Raw genomic sequence first — 19,619 nt, forward strand, 5'->3', positions numbered from 1 at the left:
CATGCCGACTTTCCTAATAAATGTCCAAACGAACCCCGCTGTGTCCCTTCCTTTTTTTGACTGAGAGAGGCTTCCTGGCATATTACAAGTGCATTCCTGTGGCACTTTCGAAGGGACCCTTCCTGCTTGGGCTGTGATACCTACAGGACATTAGGAAACTAACTCGTTCTTTCCCGAGGAATCGGATTATCACAGTCCGCCTGCTTACCTGTGTTAGCAAGGAGCCGCTGCTAGATGGTGGTCTGGGACTTCCCGGGAGTGGCGTCTGCATTGTCCTTCGCTTCCAGCCTTGGTGAAAATAATTATGCAGGCTAGGAAGTAGGGACCCAAGGACATTTATTTCCAGCAATTTCGTGGGTTACTTTCCTCTGCGGCGCATTGAATTCCAACAAGGTGCATGATGGGAACAGCAGTCCGTGGCAGAGGCTGCTGTGACGTCGGCACAATAATGCGCTGCAGCTGAGCCTTTCATCATTGCGTGGGAGGAGCTTGATGTTAACCTGACGGAGGCACCTTCACGAACTGCGGCATTTGAAAAAGGCTTGACGCCGAAACCGGTCATGCCGACTTTACTAATAAATGTCCAAACGAACCCCGCTGTGTCCCTTCCTTCTTTCGACTGAGAGAGGCTTCCTGGTATATATATTTACATTTATAGAGAGAGCCAAAGATTAAAGTGCTGTTATAGTAAGGAATAGTATTTTACTTTACATTAGAAAGCGTCATCACTGAGACTTCTCCCAGTGTTTGTGTGTAGTAGAGAGCGGGGGGACTGGAGAGACTCTCAACTAAGTCCTCTCCCTAGGGTTACGGGTGTGCATGGTAAGGTGTCTGGATGGACTACTCTACTTGCTGAGACCCCTTCCCTAGACAACAAGTAAATATAGTACAGTTTGAGGATAAACTGGCCTAGCCTGGATAGTTGTGACTAGTAGGGTATGTGAAAAGACTGGAATTTCTGCTGAGGCCTCTTCCCAAGGCAACAGGCATGCTTAATAAGGTATAGGGAGGGGCTGCCATCTCCGCTGAGATCTCTTCCCAAGGCAATGTATGTACGTATAAGGGTGTGTGAAGGGACTGACCTCTGTGCCGACACCTATCCACAGAGTGATGGCTGTGCACAGTACAATTTATATAGTGACTATCATTTTCACTGAGACTTCACCCAAGAAAATGGTCATGCGTAATAGGGTGTGGGGATGGACTGACCTCTCCAATGACACCTCTCCCCTAGGTGATGGGTGTGGGTAGTCGGATGTGGTGAGGGACTTGCCTCTTCATATTTTTTTTCAAGATCCTGAAAGAGTCTTGCAAGCAATTCCCACAAATGTACACACTCTCACAACTTAAAAAAAAATATCTAGTTTGCTTCATCACACTACAATTGCCTCATAGAAGTCCTCTCAATTAGGAGTTCAGGATACTTTTACCCTGTCCCCTATATATAGTTTTTACTGATCATTTTCACAACACTAGTGTTGTTTGCCCATATTGAGCGGTGAGCATAGCTATTCTATTAATAAAAAGAGCACTAAGATTTGAGCTTGTAATAAAATTACCTTGTGTTTACATTCTCCATGTTAATGCCTCACAGTATACAACATGAGGACTGTTGCTGTTTCTGTTTCTAAACAAAACTTGTCTACTTTTGTTTGAATAAGCAGAAGATGTTCTCAGAGAAATGTCCTTGCTGCTTTGAATCAAGGACTGGTCTTACTGTCCCATCTATGTTAAGAATGTATCAGCTCAATTGTACAGCTACAACTGTGATAAAGGTAAATCCGAATGTACCCCTTGGTTGAGAGAATCTTCATATGTATTCAACAGTAAAATGTTTCTTCTAAGATGCTCCCTATTGGTTCAAACCATGAGGATCATGTATCCCTATCGAATGTTTTAACCTTTTTGTCTAAAGTCTAATATGTGAGCGTGGATTTTGCTAATATAGGAGACCACACGATTTGTCATCCTGGTAGGCAAATCTATGCCAGATTTCATTTAGAACTATACTGAGCTCTTTGTACTTATGACTTTTATGCTTTACTGCTAAATTTGTTAATTGCACCTTTACCACAGTTTTTAAATAATACTTATATAAAGCATTGACAAGAGAACTTTTGTCTGTCATTGTTATATGAAAGTTTCAGCATAACTTAATGAGTTCCTCTAACAAAAGAGATGCCTCCAGTCAGGGAGCACCGAAGTCCGTATCGGGTCTACACCACTCGAGGTCCTAGATGTTGGATCATCCGATGATTTTGCATTGATATAGATTTCTGTCCTGACACAGTAATGTCTGCCAATTTATTGCAGTTTCTCCAAGAGTCAGCCAATCAGAGTGCAGTCTTTCACTGACTCTAAGGAATCAACTGACAGACTTCTGGCAGTATTTAAAGTATATTTTTCAGTCTACATACCAGGATGTTTTACTGCCATGGATGAGATATTTAGAAACTCATTGAAAATGTGTCCTTATTTTAGCATTCTACAGTACTAACCATAATTCCAATGACAAAACAAACCCACACATGTTCATTTCTAAAGGTGATGCTTTAAGTTTTTCACTATTAATTCCATCATGATGGCTTCAGGTGTGCCTGTGTTTTCTAACAAATATTGAATGTAAGCAGTTTGTTTATTAGAACACTGTGAGATGATGGTATTAGACCTGCCATCCTTAGGGTGGTATTTCTCCAAAGTGTTTGACTTCTTACGGCCTCTTTTTGCTTTATCTATTTGTAGGCCTTAGAGTTCTAAACACTTTACTACTGCTGACCAGTGCTAAAGTGCTTGTGCTTTTCCCCTAAACATAGTAACATTGGTGTGTAGACAATTGACATATTTAGCTTGCATGTAAGTCCCTTGTAAATCTGATATACCCAGGGCCTGTAACCTAAATGCTACAAGTGGGCCTGAAGCATTGAGTGTGCCACCCACTCAAATATCCTTTCAAACCTTAGGGAGGACTTTCCCCCAACCTTTCGCCTGCCTCTTCCATTTTTCTGACCTCGTTTTTTGCTGGCTTTGTGACTCAGTGTACTTTACCACTGTAAATCAGTGCTAAGGTGCTTCTGCTCTCTTCCCTAAACATGGTAATACTGGTTCATCCCCAATTGGCATATTTAATTTACTTATAGGTCCCTAGTGGAGTGAACTACATGTGCTCAGAGTCTCAAAGTAAATGCTAGAAGTGGGCCTGATACACCCATTGTATCACCCACTTAAGTAGCCCTCTAAGCATGGCTCAGGCCTGCCGTTGCAGAGCCTGTACAAACTGTTTACACTGCCACTTCAACCTGGCAAGATAAACCTCATGCCAGGCCTAAACATTCCCTTTTTATTCAGATATGTAACCCCTTAGGTAGGTCCTGGGTAAACCAGAGGACAGGGTACAATGTTTTTAAAAGGGAGGACATGTACTTTTAAATGTTAAATGTCCTTATCATTAGTTTTTCACTACAGCAAGGCCTATCTCTCCCCTAGGATAACATTAGGATTACCTTATTGTATCTTTTAAGTGTAATTCCCAATTGTGAAGAGATGAACTTCCCAAGGGTGCTGTTTCTGGACTCCCAAACTGAAATCACAAAGTATGGTGAAGTTCGATTTTAAGTTGCAAATCGGAAAATTCCACTTTTAGAAAGTTGCCATTTTCCTACTTTAGCCATTATAGTGCCTGCTTTCTGTCTCAGAATACACGTCTGGGGTGGGTGATAGCTGGGCTTTGTGTATTCCAGCTAGAAAGGTGCACATAAAGGGAGCTTACATGTGACTGATGGTCCATCCTGGGCAGGATGGGTGGAGAGGGGCAGTAATCAACCACACAATTATACCTGAACAGACTGTGTTCTGTCCCAACACAATGGGCTGCATACCCCCTTAGTGAGTCAGGAGCCAGGGCAGGTGGCACATGGAGGACCTCTGTGCACTTCAAAGACCTTTCTATCAAGTATCCCCCACTTGAAAGGCAAAACTGGGTATAAGTCCTGGACCTCTTATACTACTACTTCAGTAAACCTCTGGACCTGCTGAGACTCTACCAGGAAGAAGAACTGCTGTACTGTTGAAGGTCTGCTACTCTGCTGGACTGCTGCTTTGCTGGATTTCTACATTGTGGGGCTGCCTCCCTACCTGCTGTTCCCCTGGCTGGGTGAGAAGGACTGAACGTGCATTACTTTAATGCAGAGTGACTACAAGGGCTTGCCTCCTGATTGAAGTCTCAGGGACAGAAAATAATTTAAACGTGGCTGCATCTGCCCCTGGACTCTGCCATTCTGAGGCTGCACAGCTAAGTGGTGCCACTTGAAAGTGAGACCTAAGGTACATCTTCAGCCAAACCACACATCCTCATCAGAACCGGAGCATCTTCACCTTTGCGTGGATAAGAACCTGCACGTTCTCCCTCTGAACTAATTCATTGCCACCTTTGTCAGGGAAAAATCAACGCATCTCCCTCTATTGTGGAATCGGAACTTATGCATCATCTCAGCTGCTCTCAATATCTTTTTTGAAATTGATGCGAAACAGAATCAATGCACTTTTGTTCAGTGTGTCCATAATGATCCCTGTATCTTGCCCGTGCCCCATCACTGTTGGCCCGAACGTTTGGGTCTTTCCCGGTCCGGCGTGATCTCATAGCCCTTTAGATGATTATTGCTTCTAAGTGCTGTTTTTCAGTTTCTGCTTAAAAAATCATATCTTGATTTCTCCTTATTGGATTTTTGTCATTTTGGTTATAGTATAATGCACTATTTTTCTAACGAAGTCTGAAGCCTTTTTGTGGTGTCTTCACTGTGTTACTGGTGAAGTGTTGCTCAAATACTTCACACATTGCCCCTTACGTTATGCTCGACTGTGCCAAGCTACAAGAGGGTGAGCACAGGATAATTTAGAGTGTGTTGTGACTTACCCTGACTAGGATTGTGGCTACGCCTTGGACAGGGTACACACCTCTGCCAACCAGAAACTCAATTCCTAACAATATATGTATTATATAGTAGGATCATTTTTACTATTCCCACTCCAAACTTAGCCACATTGGGGAAAGTGTTAGACTAAGAAGGATCACATTTACTATTCCCACTTCAAAATATCCAAATTGTGGAAAGTATTTGACTATAGATGGGGTTGTATTTATTATTGCCACTCCAGTATGAACCATGTTGGATAAAGTGTAAGACCATGGAGGGTTAGGGGGTGGTCATATTTACTATTTCCACAGCAAACGTAGCCGCATGCATGAAAGCGTTGTGCCCTGGGAGTGGGGCAGATCTTCTATTTTTCCTCCAGACTTAACAACATTGGGGAAAGTGTTGGAGGTCAAATTTAATTTTCCCAATCAAAACATAGCCATATTTTGTAAAATACTGAACTTGGAGGTAGCGGTGGTATAATTTACTATTAGAATTCAACTTTTTAAAACATATAATTTAAAATAATTAATAATACAAATTGTAAATAAATATTTTACAAACCCTAAACTAAAAACGTAAATATTATATTAATGTTTTTTTAATTAAAAATCATAATTACATTTTAACACGATTAAAATATAAAACAGTATCTTTAAAACAAACACTACTAAATAAAGTATTAAACATAATCAATGAATATCGTAATGCAAAACTAATTTAATTTAAAAAATGAACAATCTTTGAAAAAAAATTGTAAAACAGTCATATAATCACTTTGTTGACATATTTTATAAAAAGGAACCCAAAACACATACAAACACTCAACAACCCAAAATTGGTACACAATTGTATTAACATATTGCAAAATTAAAAATGATATACACATAATTAAAATTACAAAATAAACACATATCTTAACATATTGCCCACCCAAACACCAATAAAACCAAACAGCCAGAAATAAATCTAAAATTCTAAACTCAAATGAAACAATTCAAAATTGAAAAAAACTCTGATGATATTTTTGTAAATAAGAATTTATTAATGTATAAAACACTACTGACCCAAACCCAATCACCACACTAAAAAATTAACATTTACGTAAACAAGTTTACATTGTTTTTCTAATACATTTGTTTGAAAAAATACAAGTATATTTAAAAAATCTTCCAAGCAAAATAAGTACAGTACCAAGAAAATCTCAATTAAACAATTACATTGTAATAAAATGTGTAAGACTAATTATAAACCACTACTCACTCAAAACACAAATAAATCCCAAACTTGAAAATTATAAACTGTTTCTTTAAAGTAAAGTGTTACCACAATATTGAAAATGTTCCTAAAGATGCCTACCACCCAAAGCCCCATAAAATACCAAATTACCCTAAAAATATATATTTCATTACATAATTTAATAAAATTGAAAAAACAACTTTTAAAAATTCATTTTAAAACTCTACTCTCCAAACACCCAATAAAACTCAGCAACCCCCAAAAAATTATATTTAAACTATAAAACACTGTATAAAATATACACAAAAAAACCAATACAAACAACATAAAACTACTCCTACTCCAGCCCCCTCCCTGAGCCCTAAAACAAGCCCCCACCCCTAAAACCTAACCCCGCCTACCCTAGCCCCAGCCCAACTGCACCCTCAGCCTTAAAACTGCCCCTTTCCTGTCCCATGCATTGGACTATAAAACTCCTGACCCCAGCCCTGAAAACTACCTGACCCTCCAACCCCCAAAACTAGCCCCAACCCAAATAATCCACCCCACCTCCGTCCCCTGCCCTGAGCCTTAAAACGTCTAACTGCCCCTTTCCTGTCCCCTGCCTAAAACTTTCACCCCCACCCCCAAAACTACCTCAACCCAAATAATCAACCACTGTACAGACCCCCTTTCAGCCTTGAAAACTATCCCACAACCCCTACAAACTACCCCCACCCCTAAAAACCAGACTTACCTCTCCTCCTCGTCCCAGTTCTTCCTCTTCCTGCTTCCTGCTCTTCCACCCGGCAGCAGCAACAACTAGAACGTGCATATGTCTTAACCACGCATATACATAGTTAAGGCATATTTGTGGTTTAGAGGTGCAATCTACTGCCTGTGTGGTTCAGCCCAGCGTATCTCATGCAGGGTGGTTAAGGCTGTTTCCCATCCAATACGGTTAATTGCAGTCCTTTAGCCTTGCGCTGGCGCCATTTTGCCAGCCGAGTGCCAATGCAGGCATCTGTACACGATAGTGCACGGATGCCTTTGTTGTAAGCAAGATTGTTTTTGTGCAGGAAGGGGTATCTTCCTGCAGAAAAACAATCCTAAGCAGCTTTTTTCATTCCATATGTGCTGCAGAATACAACACACTTAGAAAGAGGAAAAAACTAGAAGAAATAAACATATTGCTCCTCCTTGCGCCTCTCCTAGGGAAGTGTATCTTTTTGGTACATTACCAGGTTTGGTAAATCAGGAAATGCGCCAAAAACCCTGGGAGTTGCATGGGAACACCCATGCAACACCCATGGAATGCATCCCTAATTCAGAGTAATGCAACACAGCAATTTGCGCTGCTTTGCGTTTCTCCAGATTTCTGGAGAAGCCACTCAAAGCCATGCAAAGTGGCTTTGAGTGGCTTCCCAAATCGGGCTTGGAGGTTTGCGTCACACAAGTACCATGTTGTATTGTGCAAGCATGAGGCAAACCTTGCATAAATATGCCCCCAAATGTGTCAATCGAAGGGCAGTGGGACTTAATAGAGCCAATAAAAGATGAGACTCTACCAATCTCCTTGATGTACCTGTTCATAGAATCTAGCACTTGGATTGTTAATGTCTTATTTCAAAAGGCCTACAAATGTTCTCTTTGAACATTTTTCTTTGCATTAAAGAAGTCCAGAGAAGCACAATGTTCATCTTTATATCAGGTTAAGAATCTTACTGGCAGACATTTCTTTTACCACATGCTGTATTTAGGTGTGTGTTTTAGGTATTATTATAGAGATAATGTTGCAATAGACTAATCATGGTACCACCATGATTGAAAATTTACTCATGGTACTAGAAAGCACGCATAATGATATCCATTGAATACTCACCGGCGATTTTAATCTCAATATGGCATATCAACACCTTAGAAGAAGTGGTAACTCAAGAAGAATGGACACTAGCTGGAGCATACTGCTACAAACTTCAATATTCAGTTGCATTAATAATATAGACCATGTCCTCATCTGCATTTTAAAGGCCCTTGGATATCGGACACTCAACGGGCGCTGACAAGGTGATATCCCAATGACTGCCTGTAGTATCCTTGCACCTTGTTTATATTATATACATGCTTTCTCCACCACCACTAGCCCAGTCTGTAGAATGATGCAGTTATGATGCGCATGAGAATGTTGGGAATCTGGGGCTAAGGCCTGGAGTTGTCATTGAGCTGAGCATCATGCTGGATGCTCCTGGTGGGGCTGTTCCACTTGATTCATATATCTTCAAATAAACATCTTTAACCTCATCTACAGTGTGTGGATGTGAATACTACATTATTTATGGCGACGAGGATGGAGAGGACCACATGCTCTACTAAGAAACTAAAGGAAAAGAAGAGAGATGAAGAGAAACTGGAACTTAAGATGACATATACAAAAACACAACAAGATTGGAAAAAATTTGGAAATCTTGGGCTAAGGCCTGGAGTTGTCATTGGGCTGAGCATCATGCTGGATGCTCCTGGTGGGGCTGTTCCACTTGATTCATATATCTTGAAATAAACATATTTAACCTCATCTACAGTGTGGACATGAATACTACACTGCCACAAGAAAATCTCTCTAAATTGAGTCCGTCTTGGATTGCACCTTTGTCATGCTCCCCATTTTCAATAAAATTGTCATCTTTAACATAAATGCAAGATATGAGAGTGATCACTGGCCACAGATCATCCATCAGGATCATGAACTTTAATGAACTAGTACATACATAAGATGCTATAGGTACTCAGGATGCAGGCAGCAATTGGCAAAGGGTCAGATGGTGAACCCCCGCTTCGGCTAGCTATACAGAGAGGAAGCAGACCAGCACAACATTAAATCAGGACCATGAAGACCTAATCAGGGCATGGCAAATTACTTCAGATTAGCTCAAAATCTATCACTCAAAATGTAATAAACGGACCCCACGGAGATCTCAACTGAGGAAAAACAGAAAGTGGTACTCGCACGCTTTAAGGCTCCAACGTCGAGCAATGACACCTGAAATGAAGGCTATCAACACTCATCCTGGTCCCGCACTACAATGTGAAAAATTCTGTGAGTTACGCAAAGTATATAAAAAATTCTGGGCAGCAAAAAGATCCCAAACTGAAATGGAGTGGATTGACATTGTTTAGGCCATTAAAAGCAATACTGCCAAATCTCCGTTATAGCTAATCCATCAACTGGATAGGGATTCAACAGCCACTTCAGACAACACTATCATTGAAACATCATGGATGAGGTATATTGATTCCTTATATAAAAGTGAGCACCAAAGCCTTCCTCTCTCGCATAAGGTTAACAGCACAACTGCCTTATCCCTCTCCATCAGCAAAATCAAAGGTAACGTTGAGAAGTGCAGAAGGGATTGGGCTCCTAGCTCAAATGGGCATCCCCAGCAGCTATCAACAAACAGACTGTGATTTCTAGTGCGCATGCTTTTATTCCTTGTTCAAATTCTGCCTAAAGAAAAAGGTAGTTCCAGAATAATGGCATGGCTCTATTTTGCAATCCATAAACAACAAAGGCCATTATGACTCCCTCAGCAGCTATCACATGATCGCCCTTCTTGAAGAAGACTCACAAATCTTTGCTGGCAGAGTTGGAAACTTGGGCGGGAAGAGAAAAATGAATTGCCTTCAATCAAACTAGATTCAGAGCCGAATCTAGCCCCATAGATAACTAAGGTCCTGATTCGGATGGTGGTGAGACTGCCACCAAAAGGCTGTTGGTGGATATCTCACCACCATCTAAACCATTTTTACCGCCCACCACATTAGGATGGCGGGCAGAGGGGTGGCGGACAGAAAGACTAACCGGCACACATCCGACAGACTTGTTGAGCCCGTCTGTGCACCTTGAGCCCGTCTGTATGGTGGAGGGTCTCGTATTCCCTACAATGGTGGTGGTGTCTGCCCGGCACCACCGTAGGGAGTACGTTGTCTCTTTCTGCCCACCTGTTCTTAGCGGATAACCCCCCATGAACAGGGAGGCAGAAAAGGATTTTGGGGGCCCATAGCTGACCCCCTTCCTTCCTGGCCTACTACGGGACCGCCAACAGCCTGTTGGGTGGTCCCATCTGTGATAGGGTGGCGAGCATACGTAGGTCCGTCCGCCAATGTAATCAGCCCCTTAGTCACGCTCTTAATGATTGCTGAGAAATATATCATCAATAGGAAGCAGCTCTTATATTGCTGCTTTGTGGATTTCTTCAAAGCATTTAACCACGTCAACCGTAATCTCCTATGGAGAAATCTGGCCGACTGAAACATTCCGGCAAAACTATTATGTGCCATCCAACTATTGTAATAAACAACTTGTCAGTGGTCAAACTTGGTTCAAACAATGGCTTGTCAACCAAAATAGCAGTGAAAAGGGGCCTAAAACAAAGGTGCGTCCTGGCCCGACTGGTCTTCAATCTGTTTATATCGGACCTAAGTGCACACCTCAACAATGCCAAATCACATCCACCAAGATCGGGACATCATCAAGTTGCCTCATTACAAATGCGGATGATGTAGTACTGATGTACTTGACTGGCCTTGGGCTCCAGAGGCTATTAAACAATCTCCACACTTTCTGCACCAAAAACAAAATGGTAATGAACCTCGCAAAAACTCAGATCATGGTGTTCAGAAGAAAGGTTCGAAAGAATGCTAATTGGCTCATGTGTAGACTGATAATCTCAAGAGGTACCTTACATAGATATCTTAGTGTTTGGCTACATGAACACCTTTCCTTCGGCTTAAATCTAAATTCAATAAAGCCAATGACCCCCTAATTAATAGCAGCATTCCAATCCTTATTTCACAAACTGCAAAGTCCTACCTTAACTCCTCTTCTTGCTGTGATAAAAGCCAAACTCATTCCGACAATTTCCTCCTGCTCAGAGACTTTTCTGGGGAAGCTCTAAGCCTTCTTTAACTCTGCCCAAAACAGGGCATTTTGCATTCTTTTTCGCCTAGCGCAAAGCACTGCCTCAGCACAATTGCGGCTGGTTTGATCTGTTAATGTCTAGTACAACATGGTTCTTTACTTAAGTACATGTCATTACTAAGGTTATCTAACTGGTCGACTTTGCATGCTATGCAAAGATATCTAAATGATAACACCAAAAAGAAACAGTTTGGCGCAGGCTTTCGATCAGGCTACGAATACCTTCGAGGCAAATGAATAGGCATTGCTGAAAAATTCGTCTCCACTTGCGAAGTTTGCAGAGTTTGCCCCCTCTGCACTCCATGTAGAGAGTGAGAGTTCCGAATAACTCAGCGTATCAATGCAGAGTTTTTTCTCTTGCACGAGGAGGGTGACCAGGGCAAATCATACTCTGGACCACTTCCCGCAAGATTTCTTAACGTGGGCAGTTGTGGCAGGGCACAACCACTTGCGGCGGGAAACCTGGCGCTCACGTTGAGAAATCTGCCTTTCATGTAGAACATCTACTCGAGTTGCAGAAAGAAGCAGTGCCCTCTTGCACTGAGTGTGGTGCTGATCGCTTTGATATTACGGTGTGGGACAAACACCCGGGGCTGAAATAGCACAAGCAGCATGACTTACTGCACTCTGCCACATGAGGAACTCCGAAGAGTGCGGATTAGTTTTTTCAGCATTTGGTGGAGTTTCATGCAGCTGAACTTCGTGAACTCCACCCAGGACTATAACTGATCTATGGGAAGCAACACTGTTGCACGCTCTCTTTAAAACATGCATAAACAAGCCAATAAAGAAGATCTCATAGTTGAGTGACTAGAGTTTTTAGTAAAAGGAGCCATGCATGGACTCTTACAAAGAACCCTACTGAACTACATTAATTTTTTTTCAAAATCAAGTTCCTTCAAGCATGCTTTGCTTGGGCCAAACTAACGACTGGTGGCCAAAATGGATAAGAAAATCTTCGTGTTCTAAATTAAGGCTTTGTCTTTTCCACTCGGAAAGTCTGACTCACATAGTCTCAACTTGCCCCAAGTTGCTAACTGAAGTAAGGTTTTACTGCGTAACCTTTTAAATCAGAATGGTATTAGAACCTGCTGTCACGCTTTACTCTTTTGTCTAAAAGGCGAATGTCCCAGAGTGATAGCAACTTTCATAAAATTGATCACAACCTTCGGAAAGCAGCTATTAGAAAAAGACCCAGAGGCTTCAATGTGAAAGAAGTACAAACAATAGCCCCACTCTTTTAGCCTCACTGTTACTTCAGCACTTTGTATGGTAGCGGCTGCATAGGTCAGGATGGAAGATATCTTTACTCTTGCCCACTTTATTGTGAATTTTGCACCAACTGGAAAAGAGGCCGTCTTTTTCTTTAGATAAATGTCAAACTGTAGCTGTTCCTGGTTGAGGGGGTTGAGTAACCTTATCAAGCTTGATGTTTTTTTTTCTCCCAGCCTGAGTAAATGTTACCTCATCACGCCTGCACTTTATATTGGGTATTATAGAAGATGCAGAGTAAGACAAGAATCTTCATTGTGGCACTAAAGAGCGATGGCTAAAGAGCGGAGCAACACTGCTGTCCAGAATAGTTTTTTCCTCCTACTTATGCCATCCTATACTATTAGCACTTCTTGCTCTGTCACATCTGCACTATATATTCAGTTTTTATGGTCAGGTCACTGCGAGATCAAAGGCCTACTCCAGATCTTACAGGAAGGGGAGGGTGGAGTAAATGTTGTTCTGATGTCTTCCCCCACTTTTAGTGACATTTTAGCAAATATTTTATCTTCTCACTATTGCACTTTATATTTGGTATTATGTAAGAGGCAGGGTAAGACAATAGGCAATCATGTGTAACAAAAAGGCATGGGTTGTCACCCTTTGTTCCTTATCTATGCTACCCATGCACTGCTATCATACCCCGTGCTGCTACAAGTAAACTTTACAATGGGTTCTCTAAGCAGAAGCACTGCAAGACAGGAAGGGGTGCACATGAATGAGGTAATGCAGGCCTTAACACGGGCATTGTTTTAATTGTGAAATTTTGTATCATTTGTGATGTAGGGCCATATGTATCAAGCCTTTTGCGATTCGTTAAGGCCGACATTCGCAGAATTTCGGCCTTAGCGATTCGCAAACGGCCTTTTTACCGATTTTGGAATGTATAAACAATTAGCAAAATAAGGAATCGCAAAAAATTGCGATTCCTTATTTTGCTTAAGCATTTAAGGAATCACAATTTTGCGATTCCTTAAATGCTCTGTATGAAGCTTTTTAGACTTGCGATTTCAGGTTTAGAAATCGCAAATTACCACCAACTTGTAGTTGGTGGTAATTTGCGATTTCTTTTAAATATGCACAATTGTGCATTTGTGAGGGTGGCATATGACGCACATACATGCCCATTGGGCATGTATGTGTGCCATATGCACACACATGTAATTTACAGGGGTGCAGCAGGGTGTCCTTGAGACACCCCTGCACCCTTGCAATAATTCTCAAATTGCGATTAGCAAATTGTGAATTCGCAATTTGAGAATTATTTGGAAATCATTCCTATGGGCCTCCTGGTCCATAGGAATGCATTGGAAATTATTCCTTAATTGCGAATTCACAAAATGCGAATTCGCAATTAAGGAAGATTAAGGAATCGCTAAAAAAAGCGATTTTCTTCATACATACAAAAATCGCTATTTAAGAATCGCAAAATGGAACTATGATATATATGGCCCGTACAATCTATGGTTTTAATTAACTAAAAGAAACATAGTTTCTTTTGAATTGATGGTAACACCAGCGATCTTGTAAGCATGTCATGGTGGTTTTACTAAATCAGGCAGAGCAAATTGTTGAAGGTGTTCGATTGGAGGTCAGTCCCCGTCACTATAGATTTATAATAAAATAAGTAGCAGGGCTTAAGATAGCACCTGGCACCACCTTCAGCTTCCTGCCACTGCTGCCGAGTAGAAGTGCCAACAATACCCATAGCCATCACACTTAAACAAATGTGACATTTTGGACTATTGCAAGTCACCCCAAGCTGTAGGGATCGTCTGGAAGTGCCACATTTACCATTTTAATACACTTCATTGCTAAACCATCATGCTTCGCTAAAAGAAATAAGCTGAGCATCAGCATGTTCAGGGCCGGCCTTAGGCATGTGCAAGCTGTGCACGTGCACAGGGCCACCAAACCCCAGGGGCCACGACACCAATATAAATCCTTAATATATCTATCCTCTGAGGATGGATACATATTTGTGTGGCGGCCCCTGGCAGGGATTTGGCGGCCTCCGGCTCAGTTCCACTTCTAAACACCCTGACCCCCCCCCCCCCACCCCCCTCTTTACTGGCCTCCGCGCTCTGCCCCACCCGGACGCCCTCTTCCGGGGCCACCTACCTACGCTCCCTGCCCAGGGCCACCATGACCCTAGAGCCGCCCCTGGAATGTTGCGTCCTCTCATAAACAAGTGTTTAATAATGTGTTGCTGCCGAGCACCAGCAAACACCAGCATACATTAAGCACTGACCTTAACCAATGCAAATAGATGGGGACGGGAATTGAGAATATTCCAGTAAAAAGAATTCCTAGGTATTCCACCTTTATCACTCTATTGAGGCTTTTGGATAGGGAGCAGGGACATGTAAGATGTTGCGTATTCCGAAAGCTAATCAGAAACATAGGGCCTTATTTATGAAGGTCTTGCGCCGCCGGTGCGCCACTTTTAAAATGGGAAAAAGTGACGCACCGGCGGCGCAAGGCCTTCATAAATAAGGCCCCTAGTTTTTTATTCCGTTTCTTAGGAGAAACTTGTTTTTCATCCTGCCATACAAGAATCATATGGACAATTGTCTCACTTCGAGCACCAGCCTTTTAACTGAGGTGTATCCAAGATTCATCCTCATATGTATAAAAATGAAGATGGTGAAACTTGATAACTTGGTACAAAGTGCCTGGGAACATTTTGAACACTAAGATAGTGAAGATAGGAGAATGGGTGGAACAGGAAATATTCATGGTGGTCAATTATGTGTTTTTTCTTCAAATGAATAAAGTCCAGCAGTTCTTATCAATGCTGTTAAGAGTTAAAATAGATTTTGAGGAATTACAAGGTCAGAACCTCTGCTAACACATATCATGTAGTAAGAGACGAAGAAGGAGTTCACGAGAGCAGCTTCTATGGGTTTTCATGCTATTGAATATTCATACAATCACGCTATTTCACACACATTCACCCACGTTCAAAGAGAAGAAACATTGTAAATGTGCATTTGTGAATTGACTTGGTAACGTTCTTGTTACATTGTTTGATGCTTAAAATTATTACACAAAAACAAAACCGTAATAATGCACAACCACACTGCCCTTGAGGAGGACGACTAGGATTTTCCATACATTTTGTGACATGTGCATAATGCACAGTGCAAACATATGCAATATCGTCTGGCAAAGACACGCTGTAGCACAGTATGGCACTCAGTGATTTACAGGCATAGAATTCAGGTATTTGACTGTTTAGTTACATTTGATATCACAAGATTATGAGGATGAAACAAGGGGCACAGGCTCCATCAAGAATATTGTACTGGTTATTTTTTTTTTTTAAGAAACAAAATAAATCTATTTTAGATAGTAATTTTAGGCATTTAGCTTACCTTTTGATTGTTTTGCTGGTTTAGCTTTCTTGGCTTTTACTAAAGTAAAATAAGATACTATGAGAGAAGCACATTCAAATAGTTCCATATATATATATATATAGAGGCACACTGTCTCTTAGAATATAATGAAGAACATTGATAGGTTGTAAATTGGACTCTTTTTGCTTGCACATTTTAAGAGATTAGTTAGTACTGTGGTTGTATTTTCAAATATTACCAAAAATCATGTTTTGTAATTGCATTAGAACTTTACGAATAGAACATGTTTTTATTTGCTCTTCCTAAGCGTATTTTGCACAAGGCAGTTGCTAACGCACTTGCACTTTAGTAAAATACAATAGGTATAGGATAACTGTTAAAAAAGAGAAATATGAATGAGACATGCCCTGCTTTCTCCAAGTTATCTGGTGAAGTAATTTACAATATTTTTTTAACCAACTTTTATCATCCTTTTATTAAATTACTATGCTGTTTTTTATCTATTGCATTGACGTTTTAGACTTAGCAATTTGCATATTCTTAAAATTTATGATAATCAGTGAGAAATATCTAGATGTGCTTTATTGTGGATTGTGTTGAAATTATGAACTATTATTTTCATGTGCTGCTCGAGTTGGAGTACTTTACTGTGACTCGTGTTAAAACATTAGATCAGAGGTATTTACTGGTCAACAACACCCGAGCTAAAACTATTACGGAAAGAATGTAAAAAAACTGGAGCGTTCCTGGCGGAAAGACGGGACAAGATCCAGAAAAGATGAATATCGCACCGCCATGAGAACATACAAAATGGCCCTGCGTAATACCAAGAGGCAGTTCTTCGACGAAAGAATCAAAAAGTCCTCCAACTCCGCTAGAGAAACCTTCCTTATAATGAAGGAACTGCTCAAAGTACCGGACCCTCCTGCAGCTCAAGACACCTCTGAGGACAAATGTAACAAATTGGCTAACTATTTTGACGAAAAAATTCAAAATATTTTAACCACCCTGCCCCAAATCAATCACAGAACAGACCCAAACTGTCAACCAGCCAAACCAGCCATCCACCTGGATACCTTTGGTCCGGTGTCAGTGGACGAAGTACTCAAAACTTTGGCCATCATTAAAAGTGGCTCCCCTAGTGACCCGGTACCCATGCGTATCCTAAAAATGATTGCACCCACCATCGCCACACCTGTCACCGACCTTATTAACACCTCACTGCTTCAGGGAATTGTTCCTCCTGGATGGAAGAGAGCCATTGTCAAAGCCCTTCTTAAAAAGCCGCTCCAAGACCCAGCGGATTTGGCCAACTATAGGCCAATATCCCTACTCCCCGGTATCAGCAAGGTCACGGAAAGGCTAGTCAATAAAAAACTCTCCCACTTCCTGGAATCCAACGGCCTGCTCCGGAACTCACAGACTGGCTTTCGCCCTGGACAGGGTACGGACACTGCCCTTTTGGCAGTAGTTGAGGAGGCCAGATGCATACTGGATTCAGGAGGATCAGTGGCAGTGATCCTCCTGGACCTCAGTGCGGCCTTCGACACTGTTAACCACCAGGTCCTCATCCAGCGACTGACTGACATAGGGGTGGTAGGAACGGCCCTGTACTGGCTCACGTCATTTCTGAGCAATCGCACCTTCCAGGCCTGGGAGAGTAACACCCGATCAGCAGCAATTCCCCTCCAGTGTGGGGTACCACAGGGCTCCTCCCTTACCCCCACATTATTCAATGTGTACATGTCCCCACTGGAGGAGGTGGTCGCCCCGTTCGGAGTCAAAATTGTGAGCTACGCCGACGACACCCAACTTGTTGTTTCCCTATCTCAACCAGACCAAGGGCCGGGCACTCTCCACACCTGCCTATCAAAAATATTCACTTGGATGGGTGAATCCTCCCTAAAACTAAACGGGTCTAGGGCACAAAGGATCCACCCTCCCTCCGAAAATCAGGCCCACCTGTCTGGGGGAGCCCCCATCTCCAAAAAAGGAGATTAAAAGTCTGGGGGTCTGGATGGAAAAGGACCTATCCTTTAAGACCCAAGCCAAAAAAACCAGCGGGAGCCTGCTTCGGCCTCCTCCGATCGGCTCGGAAAGTCCTGCCCCTCCTCCCGCAGACCTCCCGCAAGCTGCTCATCCAAGGACTGATACTGTCCAGACTGGATCATAGCAACGCCATCTTCCTTGGAGCGCCGCAATCCACCCTCAACAAGCTCCAACAGATCCAGAACGCCACGGCTTCTCACGGACACCCCAGGCAGAACTTCAGCCAAACCAGCACTTAAACTGCTGCACTGGCTCCCAATACGAGAAAGGATAAAGTTTAAATCCCTTTGTTTGGCACACAAACTACTACAGGACCAGGGCCCCCCCATCCTTAAAAACCTAGTCGTGCCCTACAAAGCCAACAGACCACTGCGCTCAGATCACGAACGCCTAGTTGCTATGCCCAGAGTAAAAAAGGCACGTACAGGAGGACGGCGATTCTCGGTTACCACAGCCAAACTGTGGAACTCCCTTCCTTTTAAACTCAGGAGCGAACCTTGCCACCTCCGATTTCGGAAACTCCTGAAAACCCACCTTTTTCCTTGACCCCCCGTATTCTCCCTGTCTCCCCCTCTGGTATCTCTGTCTTGGTTTTTAGCGCTGGGATGCTACCGGGTTACTATGCGCTCTACAAACCCACATTCAATTCAATTCAACAAAAATTAAAAAATGAATATAATGAAAAAGAAAGAAAAAATCGAAAAAATAGAGACATATATGATGGAAATCATTGCTGCCATTTCATAAATTATGGTTGAGTGATCATCCATATGTAGTTTTTTTTAAAGAACAGTGAATGTTGTACTTTACTTATATAAATGTTGAAGAAAATGGTGGATGATACTTGACAGCTATGTGTAAAAAGCATGCAGTTTAGAAGTTTTTAAGGGAAAAGTGATGATAGACTAAGGTTGGGGGCACTTTAAAATGGACAATCTAGACGATAGGACTCTATGGTTCTGTAGAAGGCAACCATTGAAACACGTCAACTGTCCCTGTGGCTGTGAATTCACTATCGGTGAAAAATGTAATATTATATTAAATATACCATTCCTGTGGTGCCGTCTGATTCCTACCCTGGAGGGAGGATATTGAGTGGGACAATTGTTGATATATACACACATATATACATATACACATGCACACACACACACACACACATCCACACACACACACACACTCACACATATTCACTGAAAAAAATAAAGGATACAGGTACATTATAGTTAGGCTCAGATTTCACTCATACAAAACCAGTGAAATTCAGCAGCTGTAGTTACCTGAGAAAACTATAACTTAGGCCCCGCAATGCACTGCTTATGACCTCACATATTATATCACTCATGACATGGCCAGTGATATCACTGATATCTGTGCGTATGACTGTGCGGCACCCCTCCAATGTTGACTTTAGCCCCAGGGAGATGGTGTTCCCTGTGGCCGGGGGTCCATGATGGGACCCCCTTAATTTATTTGTTATATTTGCCCCAGCGAGGTGGCTGTCCCTTGGGCTGCGGTGAGACGGGTGGTCATGTGGGCCCTCACTTTTCTTTAAATTATTTGCCCCAGGTAGGTGCCGGTCCACCGGGCAGTTGGGGGTTTGCATGCCCACTGCACTGTACTGAATTGTGTCCGGGCTGCTATTGGTCCATGCAGCCACAGCACTCATTTGTAATAAAGCCCTGGGAAGGTGGCAGTCCCAGGGCTACTAAAAGCCTTCAGAAGGGGGGCCCCGTGCACTCCCTCCTTTTCCAACCCCCTATGCCCCCAGGACCTGGCCTACTTGGGGGCCAAATAAAGTAAAATTAGGGGAGACCGCGCTATTTTGTTTTTTAA

At 42.2% G+C, this 19,619-nt stretch overlaps 1 protein-coding gene across 50 annotated transcripts in view; it reads right to left on the reverse strand.

Annotated features, from left to right (window-relative positions):
- LOC147708230 (uncharacterized) overlaps positions 1–19,619 on the reverse strand; it is a 2,035,583-nt gene that overhangs the window by 308,819 nt on the left and 1,707,145 nt on the right. For 44 of the 50 annotated variants that reach the window (XM_086926979.1, XM_086926974.1, XM_086926953.1 and 41 more), the window contains one exon: positions 15,753–15,791. The exons of the other annotated variants lie outside the window; for them this stretch is intronic. In XM_086926979.1, coding sequence (XP_086783105.1) covers positions 15,753–15,791 — 39 coding nt within the window. The remainder of the gene's footprint in view (positions 1–15,752; positions 15,792–19,619) is intronic. 50 annotated transcript variants of the gene reach the window in all.

Source organism: Lissotriton vulgaris, chromosome 6 (assembly GCF_964263255.1).
Source record: "Lissotriton vulgaris chromosome 6, aLisVul1.2, whole genome shotgun sequence".
Lineage (NCBI taxonomy): Eukaryota > Metazoa > Chordata > Amphibia > Caudata > Salamandridae > Lissotriton > Lissotriton vulgaris.